Raw genomic sequence first — 14,326 nt, forward strand, 5'->3', positions numbered from 1 at the left:
TGTAAAATTTGCCATAGAAGATGGATGCAGAAATTTCTTGCATTTCATTGGTTGTATGCCTAGATGGAAAAAAAATAACAAACAGAATCTCTAAGACTATTTGCAACTATTGCGCAAATACATATAGGGAACCAGAGATAATGTTTGCATGTAGAATGATCTCTTATCTATTTAAAAATATTTCTTAATGAAAATTGTAAAATTGTAATGCTAAGACTGCACTGAAATCTTTCTGACTTTACAGCATCACCAGCAAGACACATAGCCACTGTTTCCCCTTCTCCTGCTGGCAGATCACCAATGAAGGTACTGTCTTTTTGCAACTGAATTTCCTCTGTGGGACTGACTGCAGGTGTTGTGAGGTAGATTATATATATTAAACATGTTATTTGGGTTACCTCTTTCATTCATTATACTGAAATATATATATTTATTTCATTATCATATGCTTATTCAAAATCCAAAAAGTAAGTAGTCATAACAATCACAGCAGGTCTGAAGATTTTCTAAACTGCAGGTAAGAAACGTAACCTTCAGACTCTGTAGCCTGTAGACTTCTCACTTACATGTGTAATTAAGCTCACCTGAGTCAGTGGACAAAATTGAGTGTAAGAAATAAATGTAAGAAGTGCCAGCTAGTCCAGAATGCTGTCTCCAGCAGTGGCAAAAGGAGATGCCAGTTAAGGAGAAACTGTTGTGCAGCCCATTCCTCTTACTCTTCTAGTATCCAGAGCTGTTGCGTTAAGGGTGTTAGAGGATAATCTCTGATCCAGTAATTTTAACACCCAGTGCCTCTGCAGAGCTGTCCAGGGAGATTGTGTAAGAAGTTGGAAGGAGTTTGAAGCCTGTCGGTAGGAAACACTAAGCACAGCCTGTGAATAAGCATTGGTTCTTCTTTGGAAGCTAGGCACCCATAGCAACAGGGGATCCAGGCTAAACTGAGCAGGTTTCAGTTCTGTTTCAAGATACTTGAAGATACTGGTACCCGGTTGTTGTGGAACAGCTTGTTGGTTAGAAAACTTGACCAGGAAATCTGTCTCCCATGGCACTGGAGGACATGAACACACAGCCTGTGCATATTCCATGAAAACCCTGTTGTTGACAGCAGTTGGAAAGAATTTGTGCAGTTGGAAGAATTATGGGGGTCAGCAACCGAGAAGGAGGGCAAATCAAGAGGGAGCAGGACTGGTGCTTCAGGCACTGAGGTTATAGGGCAAAAGGAGGCAATCCTACTGAAGTAGTCTCTCAGCTACCCAATGCCTAATGAATGCTGCAGATGTGCGTATCTCCTGCAGGCAATGGAAGTGGCACCCCAAAAACGCCTCCTTTCCCTTGGGGTCCCTAATGACAAGTCTGCAGTCATTTTTTTGCTTATTGTCCCACGAGCCTGTTACTTCTCCAGTTGTGGCTGCAAAGTGGACCAGGTTCAACACGGAGTGACTGTGCTTGCTGTCAAGTGCCCTGTAGTCCCATTGCCATGGTACACCTTCTGCTGAAGTGAGCGCTGATGCCAGGCTTCTCACTAGCTGCTTACAAGGAAGCTCTTCAGAGCATTAGGATATTGTACAAAAGGCGAGTGGCGGCCTGCATTCTTCAATTGACTTAGTACTGCTGGTTCTTAGGGGTATTTCAAGCTCATCTTAACCTTTTCTACTAAAGGCCTGGACAGAATCTAAGCATTTTACAGCCAAACTCTGGGATGCCACCTGGGAGGAGAGGAATGTTGGCCCAGAATACTTGTGAGAGTTGCTGGATCTCGCTTCAGGCATCCATGAGTTTCCAGACACTTTTGGTGTCTAGACTGCTACTCACCACCGACAGGAGCAGTTTGCAGCACTGTCAGGAGATAAGTTCTTACCCCTGCTCAGCTCCCAAATTGAAGCAGGCAGGATTTACACATATTTGCTCTCAGTTCTGAGTGACAAAAGCAAAGCTTCTAAATCTTGTCTATAGTCACTTAATCCAAGTGTCAAGTGCTCTTGGAACTTGAACCTATTACATCATTTGTTTGAAAACTTTGACCCTGGATGTTTGTGTGGATAGGAGTGCAGCTGCAGCTTCCTTATGCACAGGGGGATGGAATCTGAAGCAAGTATTTAATAAGCAGCATCCCCACAATGTATGTTTTCAACATGCACTGAGGTTGTAAGAAAACTTGCTCTGTTTTTCCATAGCTCGAATGGCTCAGTTTTTAGCTTTTGTTCCAACTGTTACATTCTGCCAGAGAAGGCTGTCTTAGTACAAAACCCACTGATGCAAATGAATATTTTTCCCTTGCTTTCAGGGTGCTGTGGATCCAGTCCTAATAACTGAGATTATCTCAACAGAATAAAGTCAGTGCAGCTTGTACCTTTCTGCACCTTTGCCCTCCCTCCCCTCCTCACCCCTGTTGCATGGCTCACACTTCCACCTAAAGCTGAGCAGCTGGGTGCCAGGCAGCCTAATAAGAATCGGGGTTGGAAATGTGTCTTTGACATGATTTCTCCATTCTTTTTTTAGTCTGGTCAGAGACCATTAAATCTAGGTTGTCTCAAACGGCTCTAGTCAAAATCAGAAATGCTGCAAAGCCTTTTCAACTTGTAACGTGTGCTCTAGCATCCGACAGCGTTAGCTGAACTTGCTTCACTAGAACAGGACTCCGTGGTGTTAGGTAGGGCTTTCCTGCCCCTGCCTCTGCTCCTTGTCGGTGCTGTCGCTGGGCCCTCACCTTCCCCACAGACCCGCAGGGCTGCTGGTGTAGCGCCCGCAACCTTTGCCCTCCCCCGGAGCCTTGTCCCCTGGGCAGTGGTGGTGGTTGGTGCCACGCACAGCGGCACGGTGCGCCTGAAAAACACCCGGGAGACGGGACAGAGGAACTGCAGTTCAAACGCCGCGGCCTAACTGTGTATGACTAAACTAAAAGTTGTGAGAAAAGCTTTGGAAAATGGATGTTGAAGAAGAGATTGAAGAAGCATCAGCTCTGAATGCGGTGCAAATCCTGCGTTTTGGCGTTAGGGGGCAGGACACCACTAGGCAGACGCGATGCCTGGGCATGTATTTCACTTAAAGAGCTGCGAAAATCGAGAGTTCGTTTTAAAGGCTTCCAGATTTTTCCAGAGTATGGTGATAATAAGATAACACTTAAATACAGTTTTGCTTCTACTGAAATTAATTACTGGCATGAGCACTGCTGAGGGTGTACTTGGGCACTTTTGAAACGAGCTCGTTATTGGTTTCTCCCTGGTTCTTAATTAAAACCGAGATGCAGCACTTTACATTTATCAAACCACAGAACCGGTGCAAATGCCTCTTTGTTTTCAGTCTGGGGGCTGAAATGCTCTCCCTGCTTCACCGCAGGTAAATTCTTCTTATGCCCTTTTGTTTGAGCAGGGGTCTGTGCAGTCATTCACGCCGTCTCCAGTGGAGTATCATTCCTCGGGGCTCATATCCAATTCCCCGGTGCTGTCGGGGAGCTACAGCAGCGGCATCTCTTCGCTCAGCCGATGTAGCACGTCGGAGACGTCGGGCTTTGAAAGCCAAGGCAGCGAACAAGCAGTGACTGTCCCGAGCTACAGCGTTTCGGAGGAGCCTGTGAGAAAAGAAAGCAAAACCCCGCCACCTTACAGCGTGTACGAGCGGACTTTGAAACGCCCCGTTCCTCTACCTCACAGCCTCTCCATCCCGCCCGCCGCAGACCCGCCGGCGCTGCCGCCCAAGCCGCAGCTGGTGCGGCCGAACAACCTGGAGAACAGCAGCAGGAGGACTGAGCAGGTTCCCCGGCCCAGGCCTCTGCCGCGAAAAGTGTCTCAGTTATGAGAAGCCACTTTTTGTATTTAACCGCAACCAATTCGTGAGCGCTTAGGAAATGGTATTTTTTAAAAATGGCAAAATGCATTTAGTTAGGCACTTTAATGTTTTGCCCCCTTCTTCTTTTCAGTAATTTTTAAATGCTTGTTAATATTAAGTTGCACATTTTTAAATGAAATTACTAACGTAGGTTGCCAGATATTGCAGGAAGCATGAATGAGAGGCTTTTTTTTTACTTTCATGGTGGTGAATACTGATAAATGCTTTTATTTGTACTTTGTTTTTATTTAAAAAATTGAATCTAAAACCCTACAATTCTCATCTGAGCTAGCTGAATGCATCTTACAAAACACAGAATATACTGACTGGACCTTTACTGCTAGAAATAAATGCACGCTTTCTAACAAAATGTAGTCTGTAGACTAGGATGTTTCCGCAAGTAGGCTGGAAGTTGTTGCTCTTATCTGTTGAACAGGTTGGTCATTTCAAATGTCTGTGGAAAAACTGAGATACGATGCAAGTTATGCTGCAGAGAACTGAGCAAGAACGTGGTTTGGAATTGTTGAAGCAAATACTTGGTTCATGTTATTTTTAAGATTGGAAAATACCTGCATTTTGTTCAGTGGAGAGCACCTTAATGGTGAATCTTGATCAGATTTCCGTGCCATGATTGTATTGCCGTACCCAGTGCATCCTTTTCCTTTTGAGGTACAATTTACCTTTATTGTTCCAGTTACTGGTTTTGTTTTGATTTGTTTTTAAAAACTAGCAGTTGGCCAGTGGTGGTTCTCTGCTGTTTTTTAAGAGTTCATCCTAAAATGTGGTCCGTGTGTTACTTGGGTACAAACAAACACGTTCATTTCATTTGTGTACAAGAATCGGCACTGGCTAGCACCAGGGCAGTTCACTAAATCAACTAATTTGAGAAAACGTGAATTACTGGACACCTGGCAACGAATTTCAAAAGAGAGATCAAAGGTCATTAACAATTTTATACCAACCTACCAAGATTCTGAACAGCTCCTTGGATGTGTATGTACCAGTGGAGTCAGGTTGGGGGTTTGCTTTTAGCTCGAGTTCGACGCCATTGTCTATTCTAGGAGGATGGCGTTTGGCCTTACTTTGTGTTTTAGTGACCGGCATCTGGAGAGCTCTGGAAAGCTAATGCCAAGTTGTAGGAATGTGGAGAGGAAAAAAGAAAAAAAAAAAAAGGAAAAAAAAAAAAAAAAAAAGCACCTTCTGTATGTATTTTTTGTATCCTCTTTCTTTTACTGACTATTTAACATATGCTTGGGAGCAGATGTATGAACTGCATTTTAAATCATGCTGTTAAAAATATTCTCCCTCTTTTGTTGGGAAGCTCATGTCAATTTTAGCTGTGTCTGATCTGTTGATAGTTTAACTGGAAGAAAGTGACCACTTTTTATATTCTCTCGATTAATCCTTCAGCAGTTACAAGCTGTTGACGGTGGTTATAGAGGTTTTCTATAATAAATGTTCAAGTATTTTTGTACATAATTGGTAAATTTTAATAAGGAGTGTACCATTATGTGAAAAAGAAGCAAACAGTTGTGTATGCAGTAAGATTGTTATAATTATGCCAAATACTTTATGTATGGAAAAAAAGAATATTTGTAAATATGTGCTTTTAACAATAATTCTGCCATATTGACTTTACAATTTTGAATGTCAGAAAAAATTAATATATGTTAAAATATTTATGTTTTAGTGAAAGTATTCATAACTTGAAAAGGAACAAATGAATTTTAGCTTTGTATCTTGCTGATTTCAAAGTCTGAAATTCCTTGAGCTAGCTCTTGCTTTCAACTATAACATTTTTTGTGTCTGTAACCACATCATAAAAGGTGTAGAAGGCTACATATTTATGCTGATATAAAGAGGTAATGCCTGAGATTTAAATAAGGTGTCACACGTAAGATAACAAAGCTGCTTTGTTTTTGGTTTTGTTTGTTTTGTTTTGTTTTCTTTCCCCCTGTGTAGTTTAATAGATTTTGTTGGCTAGTGCTTGAGCACAGTATGAATCAGTGTTATTTGCTCCTGAAGCCATTTTTTATTTCTGGCAGTGAGCAGAGCTGTTGAATTTATCATTTGTGTGTGTTACTGAAGTCAGCTTTGCAGCAAAACATTTCATGAGTTTTTGTTTACCTAGCCACTCGTCCTGGCTGCTGCATAATGGTAATATTGGAATAAAATGACTCGATTAATCTTTACAGTACAACCTGTTTTCTACGGAATGAGAGATTATAATTCAGTTTATCATGGAATTTAAGTTCTGACTCCTTGTCTTGCTAAATCCACGTTCGTTTCTATTAAATATCTCCCGATGGATCTAGTTTTCTCCCTATTTGGATCCTTAATTGCTTTGTGAGTCAAGATGGAGAGCATTGACCTGCTCTTCTGAACAAGTGAGGAATGTGAAATTCACTGTGAGAGTTCACTGTAAATTAACCTGCATGAGCGCTCTGTTTTTACAACCATGACATCGGGAATACTCTGAATGATAGCAGATGGTATAAAATTGACAGAGTACTCTAAAACTGTGCTGACACATTTTCTGCTTAGCCGGTTTTGACAAATTGATTCTGTAGATCAGCTTTTCAACCTGATTTCCTATAAAAAGGTAGTATGAAATTTTGTTATGTATGTTGCAATATCCAGAGCTTGAAACCCTAATGTAAATAAAGGTCTCGTTTGAATTTTATGCATCACTCCTAAATGTAATTTGGTCACTTTGGGGATCATGGTGAGCAATTTAGAAGCTCATAAAAGCAGACCCACAAGAACAAGTTGCTGTTTCTTCTCAGTAGCTGGAGAGTTAGCTAACATGGTTGGGATGATCGTGTATTCAAACACTGCCTTGGAGCTGCTGCTGTCTCTGGGTAGCCACAGAAGCGACTGCAGGCTCCACTGGCTGGCTCACAAACGGCACAATTCGGCCCTGTCCTCCCACTGGGCTTCTGCTTGCAAGTGGGAGCAAGCTACTTGCCCTGAAGTCCCAAGGCAGATCACAGCCTGTGTCCCAAGAGGAGCACAAAGCTAAAGTTGGCTCTTGCTAATTAAGTTTTTAGGGTAGTGCAGATATGACCAAGTTCACCTGGTGCAGAGAAGTTACGTGCAGACCTCCTCTGTGTGAAGATGGCACCTTGCTGTCCTGCCCTGCCAGTCCCTTCTTATCTGCAAATTGTCCAAAGGAGTCTGCAAACAGCCCCGTGACCCAGCTAAAACATAGCTGTCGGCAGGATAGATGATGCCTGGGGTGTAAATGGTGAAAAGCAGCGTGTCTGAGCGTAGCTGGGCGCAGCGAGGCATGCAGCAGCGTTGTGCCAGTAACCCAAGGGGCTGGCAGCCACTGCTGGTTGCTCCAGGGCTCCTCTGGTAGCTGGGTTTTACCCCAACACCCTGGTGGGCCAGGCAGGGCAAAGCCCCATCTGCGCAGGCAGGGTGAAAGGGGGCTCGCCACTGGAGCCCATGGGATCCTGACCTTGAATCATTCCCCACCAGATTCTGCAAGAGAAAGCCCTCTGCGTGTGTAACCCGTCTTTTTCTTCTCCCTGTAGTTCTAATTCAGCTTTTGACATGGGTCTCATACAGACATCTGCTTTGAATAACATTACCAAAACCTCTCGCCATGAGACAGCAAAGATTTGCAAGCCTCAGGAATATGAAATGTTTTGAGCTGCCTGCCCCACCTGTGCACCAAGCATCAGGCTGTGTGACTCTTCCTGCTGGTAAAAGGAGGCTGCTGGTTGTTTTAGTTTGTTTTGAACTGAGTTGTTGCATTTCGTTTGGTTTGCAATTGGATTGTTCTGCAAGGAACTCGGTGTGCCTGGGATACCAGGCTGACAGCTTTGGAGACTGCAGTGGGACACGGCCTGCGACACCGGCTTTCCAAGCGTGGCTGGGCAAACGCACCCAGGTTGTGACCTGTGCTAAGGACACAGTTCATAGCTCCTCTCTTACTGACTGGTCCTGGGTTTCTATTTATTACAGGAAGGGTGTGGCAGAAGAAGTGAGGAAAAGGCAAACAGTTGAGAGGAAAAAATAAAAAATAATAATAAAAATAATAATAAAAAATAAAAATTATAAAGGTAAATGAAAGCTAGAAAACACCTGTGATGGCTAGATAATTAGTGCAAGTGTGTCTTCACTCACCCAGGAAAAATAATAGTGGGAGAAATAGAAATATTAGCTGGAGTTGAAGTATCAAATCTATTTCCTTCAGCTGCTGTAGTGTGATTTTATACCAGCTTAACTGCTGGTTGAGCTGTAGGGAGCAATAGGGAAGCTGAGAGTCCTGACAAAATAGGTTTTTATTAGCCTTTGGGTTGTAGGTTGTTGGTTTTTGTTGTTCCCCTTATACATTGGCTTACCAGAGGAGAGAAGCCAGAGGACAGAGAAGTTGCAAGGGAAAAGAGTTTTTAAAGCCCTGATTTTTTTTATAAAGTTATTTTTGCTAGACAGTTGTTTTCTTACCCCATTGTGCATAGCTGACAGCAGTGTGTTTTGCAATGAGCAGAGTATTTCTGGGAGCAAATCCATGTCCAAATTTCATTGGAAATTGCTCCTCTGATAGCTCATAAGCTGCTGGAAATTTTGTAATATATTTACGTGGTTTACACCACTGATTTACTAGTGGCACCAGTTCCACTTGTGTATTTCATTTTGTTCCATTTGTTTAGAAATTATTTTGCAGAGGGATTCTCCTCGTTACATTCTTGTTTATTTGCGAAAGGCTGCTGTCCCTGCTGTTTTACCTTGACCTCACTGACCTCCCTTGAAGTGCTTCCTCTTGCTTTTCAAAAGAAAGGCCATCGGCAAGGAGCTGCTTCAGCCTTCACTGTGAGCAATGCTTCAGAAGCACAAGGGGATGCAGCGCAGGCACGTCTGCCCCCCAGGGAGGATCCCTGGGGCCTTCAGAACAGCAGCTTGGTGGGGCGGGTTGCCTGCAGGGCTCTGTGGTCACCAATGCAGCGATAGCTCAAGGACAGAGCCTAAACCAACTTTCCACAACCAGGAGGAGTGCTGTAGGTAATGTCCTGCAGGGACTACACCTCACCCAAGTATGAAGCTCAGCCCCAGGATGCCCTGTAAACGGAAATCCTTTGCCTCATTTCCAGTTCCTCTTCTATTCACAGAAAATAAAATGCCAGGTAGATACACGATGTTTTGAAAGAGGGTTGCTGAGCATGAGATAAAGGGAGACAAATCACTCTTGTTCGGGGAGCAGGGAAATGCTCTGTCTACAGTTCAGACTTAGCATGACTTGAGACCATTGCTCCGGGCCTTTGGGCTGGCAGCCATTCAAGGGATGTACACTGTTGGGTGATTTGTCCTTATCCCCTGAATATGCTCCGGTGGCACCACAGTGAAGGTCTCAGTAGAGCCAGTCCCTCAAACTCTTTGAACTCCTGTGCCAGCCTCATTTTCACCGTCTGTTGCAAGAAGCGGCTTGCAGCAGGTGTATTCTCCGGAGCAGTCTGCTGTGGCCTGACCACCGTGCTCCCTTCCGAGACATTCAGCTGACCTTTATAAAGGCACTCCTGCAGTAAGTCCAGGGATGCGATACAATGCTCCCTAAAATGAATGCCAAGATTCATATCAACATGGTTAGGAATTGGCTTGTGTCCAGGAGGAGTTGGGTGAAAGCAGCTGGTGCATAATGAATACTTCCACCTGAAGAAAACCAAAGTCTAACACTGACCACAAGACACTTTACAATAATCTCAACTGTTTTTTTTGTTTGTTTGTTTGTTTTTTGTTTTGTTTTGTTTTTTGTTTTGTTTTGTTTTGTTTTTGGCTAGTGCACTAAGAGATGAAGCAACAAATATTCCTGTACTTCACTCTTCTCAGGCCATTAAGGGTAGCAAAGGAAGTTTGTGCATGCTGGACAGAGACTTTTTATGTTGCCGAGGAGGGTTTTCATGCATCTGCAGTCCCCCTCCAAGTTGTGTCTCGGAATTGAAGCACATCCTGCCAATACCCCTAAAGCTATAGCTCAGTGGAGTTTTTATAGCTGTAAAACCTGAGCTGCATGATGATAAGGGATAATAAACAAAGCAAGCCGTAACCTGCAACTTTGAACACGCAGGCAGGGTCTATAGGGGAGCAAGCAGGAAGAAAAAGAGAAAGAGAAGAGTTTTTCAGGTCAGGAAGGTCTTTTCACTTCTGGAATATTTGCTGCTTTCTGAGAAGTGCTGGGCTTTTACCATATGCTTTAATGTTTTTTGCCGTCTATGTGATATAATGCTGGGGGTGTTGTTTTCTCCACGTAGGTTTGATGTATCTGCAGAAGATAATTTTTCATTTGGTTGTTTGTTTTCCTCAGTCCTGTGCAGAGAAGGGAAGGACAGAAGAAAAGAGGACAGAAAACAACTGCAGTCAGTGCTATGTGATCTCGTAGCACAAAGGTGGTTGTGTTCTCTGGCTGGCCCTTGATCCCAAACCTTCAAAGGGTAAAGATCAGTTGTAACTTGTGAATGTGCTACTTGTTTGACTATAAGTTAAAAAATAGCTTCCCAATCTTGCAAGAGAGCCAGCAGCACTCCAGAGGAAGGATTGTGGTTATGCAGGAAGCCAAGCCTGCAAGCACCTCCAGCACGTGCTGTGACCCCCCTCAAAGTACCTGGACAGGAGAGGACAGCCACTGGCAGGCCGGAGGTTCACACCTCGTTCAAGAGCCGTATTTACTTTCTGCTCCTCTGCTCTCTTCCCCCCGTGCCCAAACGTGCCTGGCTGAAAGCATGAGAATAAATTCTGCTCAAAGTGTCTGGTAAACACAAGCCAGAAAAGTACCACCACGGAAATGTTTCCTCTCAGAGGGAATCCTGCGGCCTACCTGGGCTGGCCATTCCTCAGCTGGTGGCCACCATGGCCTAAGGCAGAGGCGTTGGCAGCCAGATGGAGCCATCTGTAGCTGCCAACTACAGCAGCTACGGCTTCCACAGCCAGTTCATGGGCCACAGCCGAAGCCTGCCTGGCTTAGGGCAGCCCCACCCCCAGCCCGCTCCCTGCCAGTCCCTCACACGCCCAAGGCCGAAAACAAGGTGAGCACCATGTTGCTCCGGGATGTGGGCTCCTGCTGTGGTACCTGAATGATACGCCGCAGGGAGCTGCAGCACCATAAAGGACACAGAACCAGCTAAAATGCCACATTCTAAAGCAAGCTTTTATTGTGCTCCTTTGGTGTTATTGCTCCTTTGGTCTGGGAAATAATAATGATAACCCTATACTTATTTAGCTGGAGAACTGAGAAACTTGGGAGATTTTGCAAATTCTCTTATTGAGCTGTTTCTGGCAAGGTGCTATTTTACTGAAGGTGTTGCCAGCTCGCCTGGCAAGGGAAGGTGTCAGCAGTTGTGCTAGCTGAAAGCAGGCACAGCTGGAAGGACGGCGCTTCAGCCCCGCTCTGGCTCATTAGCGAGGTTTGTGTCCCACACCACGTGCGAGGAAAGCGACCGACCTGGGGTGCTCCAAGCAGGCACTAAAATGGGGGAGCAGCAACGATGCAGATGGCAGGGTCAGCTTGTCAGCCACATTTATCTAATTGAAGACTTCCAATATATTGTCAGGTAACAATTAAAAAAAAAAAATCATCTGTTAGAAATTCCATCTGGTCGTAACTGATCATCGTTAATAAACCTGTGCTAGAGCAGGCTGCCAAAATCTCAGCTATGACTGTATAACTCAGGCTAATTAGCAAACGATGACTGCTGAAATGAGTTGCTTTGGTTGGGTGAGTGAAGGAACCGATGCCATGGTCGCTATTGACAGAAGGGAAAGCTGTTATGAGGAGGTTTATGGGGCTGGCTAAACACTGGGCGAGTTTGCTGGCTTGTTCTTTCTCTGATGATTTGTGTATTGTAGAATACAGGGCTGTAATGATTTATTTTTATTTTTTTTTAGGAATGTTGATTATACATAATGAATAAATACTGCAGCTAGATTCATCTGAATTTGCTCTGGAAACCATAATTTTATCACTGATTTCTACCTTGGTCTCCAATGGAAATGGCAATAGCATCCAAAAATAAGAGACTTGTTTTAAACCATATTATGAGTCTGTTGTTGACAGAATATTGACAAAATGAAAACAATAAATCAACTGTACATGGACTTATCCGTGCTGTCCTCCTCAGGGACCAATGTGCTCCCCCAGCAGGCTGGCTTTGCCTCTCTCCCCATCCATATTATGAGGACTGGTGTAAAAGGGGGTGAGTGCTTGCAGTGAGGCAGGATCCTGCAGGCAAGGCACTATTGTGCCATGCTGTCCTTGTGCAACATATTTAGCAGCACCAGAAATAAATTAATAACACAGAAAGTTTTTAAATCTCCCTGCTGAACCCACTGAAATCAGCACTTTGCAAAGGGCATTGCTGCAGCTGGACTTTTATCTGGAGCTGACAGATCGCTGTGGCTCCTCCTTGGGTCCTCTGCAGGTGTCTGGATCAGTGCACCCTGCCCGGGGAGCGGTGCCTCAACGAGGACAAGGAGCAGGTGAGGGAAGAACGAGTGGCCTGCCTCACCGCCTTTGCCTGCATTTGAGTAAGTGCCCATTAAACAATGCTTCTGCAAAGCACGGTGAGAATAACTTGGTGCAAGCAAAAGGGCAGGCTCCCATCCCTCCGCCTGCTTTCCAGTGGGAAATCGTAGTGCAGTAGGGCCAGAAAGTAGCAGACAAACAAGAACAAATCAGAACAACTGGGAAAATGAGTCCACGGGATGACTGGTCCTGGGTGATCAGGTCATTCTGTTTCACACCTTGCTGTATGAGTACTCAGCACCCAGAGAAAAATGTTATAGGTAATACACAGATTTTGAGTTGTTCCAGGATTTTGAGTTCAAAAGGGCTATGTTTTTGCATAAATGTGCTGTGATGGGGCTTTCAGGACTGTTTTCTGATTTTTCTAAATGTGTTTGGAATAAATAGCAGAAATTAGTGGTAGAGAATGGAGGTGTTAGAAGAATAAAAAGAATTAAATGTCAAAGAATAGTTTATAACTATTTTAATAACCTCATAGCATTATTTAAGCAAAAACAATTTCCCAGAGCTTGTATTCTCACTTTTGCTGTTGGTTTGTCTCTTAAGACTAAAGAATGTTTTAAATTTAGTGTTTTATTCATGTTTATACATTATGCAATTGGGAATAACGACTCACTTCTTTGCATAATTGGAATTCTTTATGCAATTGGAACAAAAGTATTTAAACTTCAAGATTGGTTCACTAAAATATTTTTGCTCTATGCAGATTGCAACCTACATCATTTTCTTTAAGTTCCTTCCTCTAAGATCATTGCTTCTAATAAGAGTGTGAAAAATGTATATATAATCTGGTGCATGCTCAGGGTGAAAGTGGAAGCTCTTTAAACCATTTACAATCAAATAGTTCAGAGGCAATCATCTTGAATAGATCAGTCTTGAAATGCTCTCGACGTGGTGGAGAATTGAAGCAATAAAACTGCAATTACTATGCAGTTGTGTTTGATTTCTGTAATGTGTTTTGAAATCGTGATGCTACACATTAGAACGTCAAAAACCCGTTTTGATATACAGCATGCAATTAATAGAAAAACAAAATAAAACTATCCAAACTCTTTCTAAGCTGCCAGAAATAACTGATAGCAACATGGCTGCCTTTTTTTCCCCACTCCCTGAACAAGACTTCTCAAATGTAAATCCTGAAGTACATTGAGAAGTCTAAAAGCAGAATTAGTGTACTAAATCTTCGAGATTCAACAATTGCCACTGAATTATAACACGCAACATTACTGGGAAGACATCTTTTAAACAACCAAATGATTATCCGAGAAATTTTTTGGAAACAGAAGTTAATACAAGATTACAATGTCATTCAGATGCTGTTCCACAGATTGCTGACTACTTTTTCCCAATTTGCAGGAGCCAAACAACTACGGAAAATAGTTTTCCCTTTACCTCTTCTGTCCTAAATTCAGAAAACTGTTCCCCTTCCCATGCTGAACTCATGCCAAAACACGTTTGAAAGAATGATAAAGTCCACCCCAAATAAAACAAAATAAAGCAAAAAATCCACGCCAAACCCATATAATCTGATCTCTAAACAATGAGAAAATATTTTTACAATTTTTACCTTTAATTTATATTTTGCCTGCACACATGCAGACTTTCAGGGTGAATTTATCCTGGTAGACCTGATGGTTTGTGTCTGAATAAATCGTCTAAGTGAAACTGTACTGGGGCTTCGTGCATATGATTTAGTGTTCCCCAGAAAACACAGGAATTGTAATCTGACATTTGATTTTATTTCCTGCTATTATCTGTGCATTATATAGAAAGTGTGCTTTATAGCTGATACAAAACAAGTGGACATTCTGACATTCTTGCCTTACTTTTCAACAAAGGCATATAAAAAAGGTTTCAGATTGTTATACTAACTGCACAAAGTATTCATGACACATTAGTTCAGATAAAACTGAACTAATATTTGTGAAGGATATGTTATTTTTATGTTTTCTTTTTTTTTTTTTTTTTTTTTTTTTTTTT

General features: G+C 43.0%; 1 protein-coding gene across 5 annotated transcripts in view; it reads left to right on the forward strand.

Moving 5' to 3' along the window:
• The window catches only part of DOCK4 (dedicator of cytokinesis 4), a 250,323-nt gene extending 243,815 nt beyond the window's left edge, over positions 1-6,508 (forward strand). For 4 of the 5 annotated variants that reach the window (XM_035320881.1, XM_035320922.1, XM_035320890.1 and 1 more), the window contains 2 exons: positions 245-306; positions 3,370-6,508. In XM_035320881.1, coding sequence (XP_035176772.1) covers positions 245-306; positions 3,370-3,795 — 488 coding nt within the window. In that variant the 3' untranslated portion in view covers positions 3,796-6,508. The remainder of the gene's footprint in view (positions 1-244; positions 307-3,369) is intronic. The other variant, XM_035320901.1, reaches the window with a different exon arrangement.
• Positions 6,509-14,326: the final 7,818 nt, after the last annotated feature.

The sequence above is a fragment of the Oxyura jamaicensis genome, chromosome 1, assembly GCF_011077185.1.
Source record: "Oxyura jamaicensis isolate SHBP4307 breed ruddy duck chromosome 1, BPBGC_Ojam_1.0, whole genome shotgun sequence".
In the NCBI taxonomy this organism is placed as follows: Eukaryota; Metazoa; Chordata; class Aves; order Anseriformes; family Anatidae; genus Oxyura; species Oxyura jamaicensis.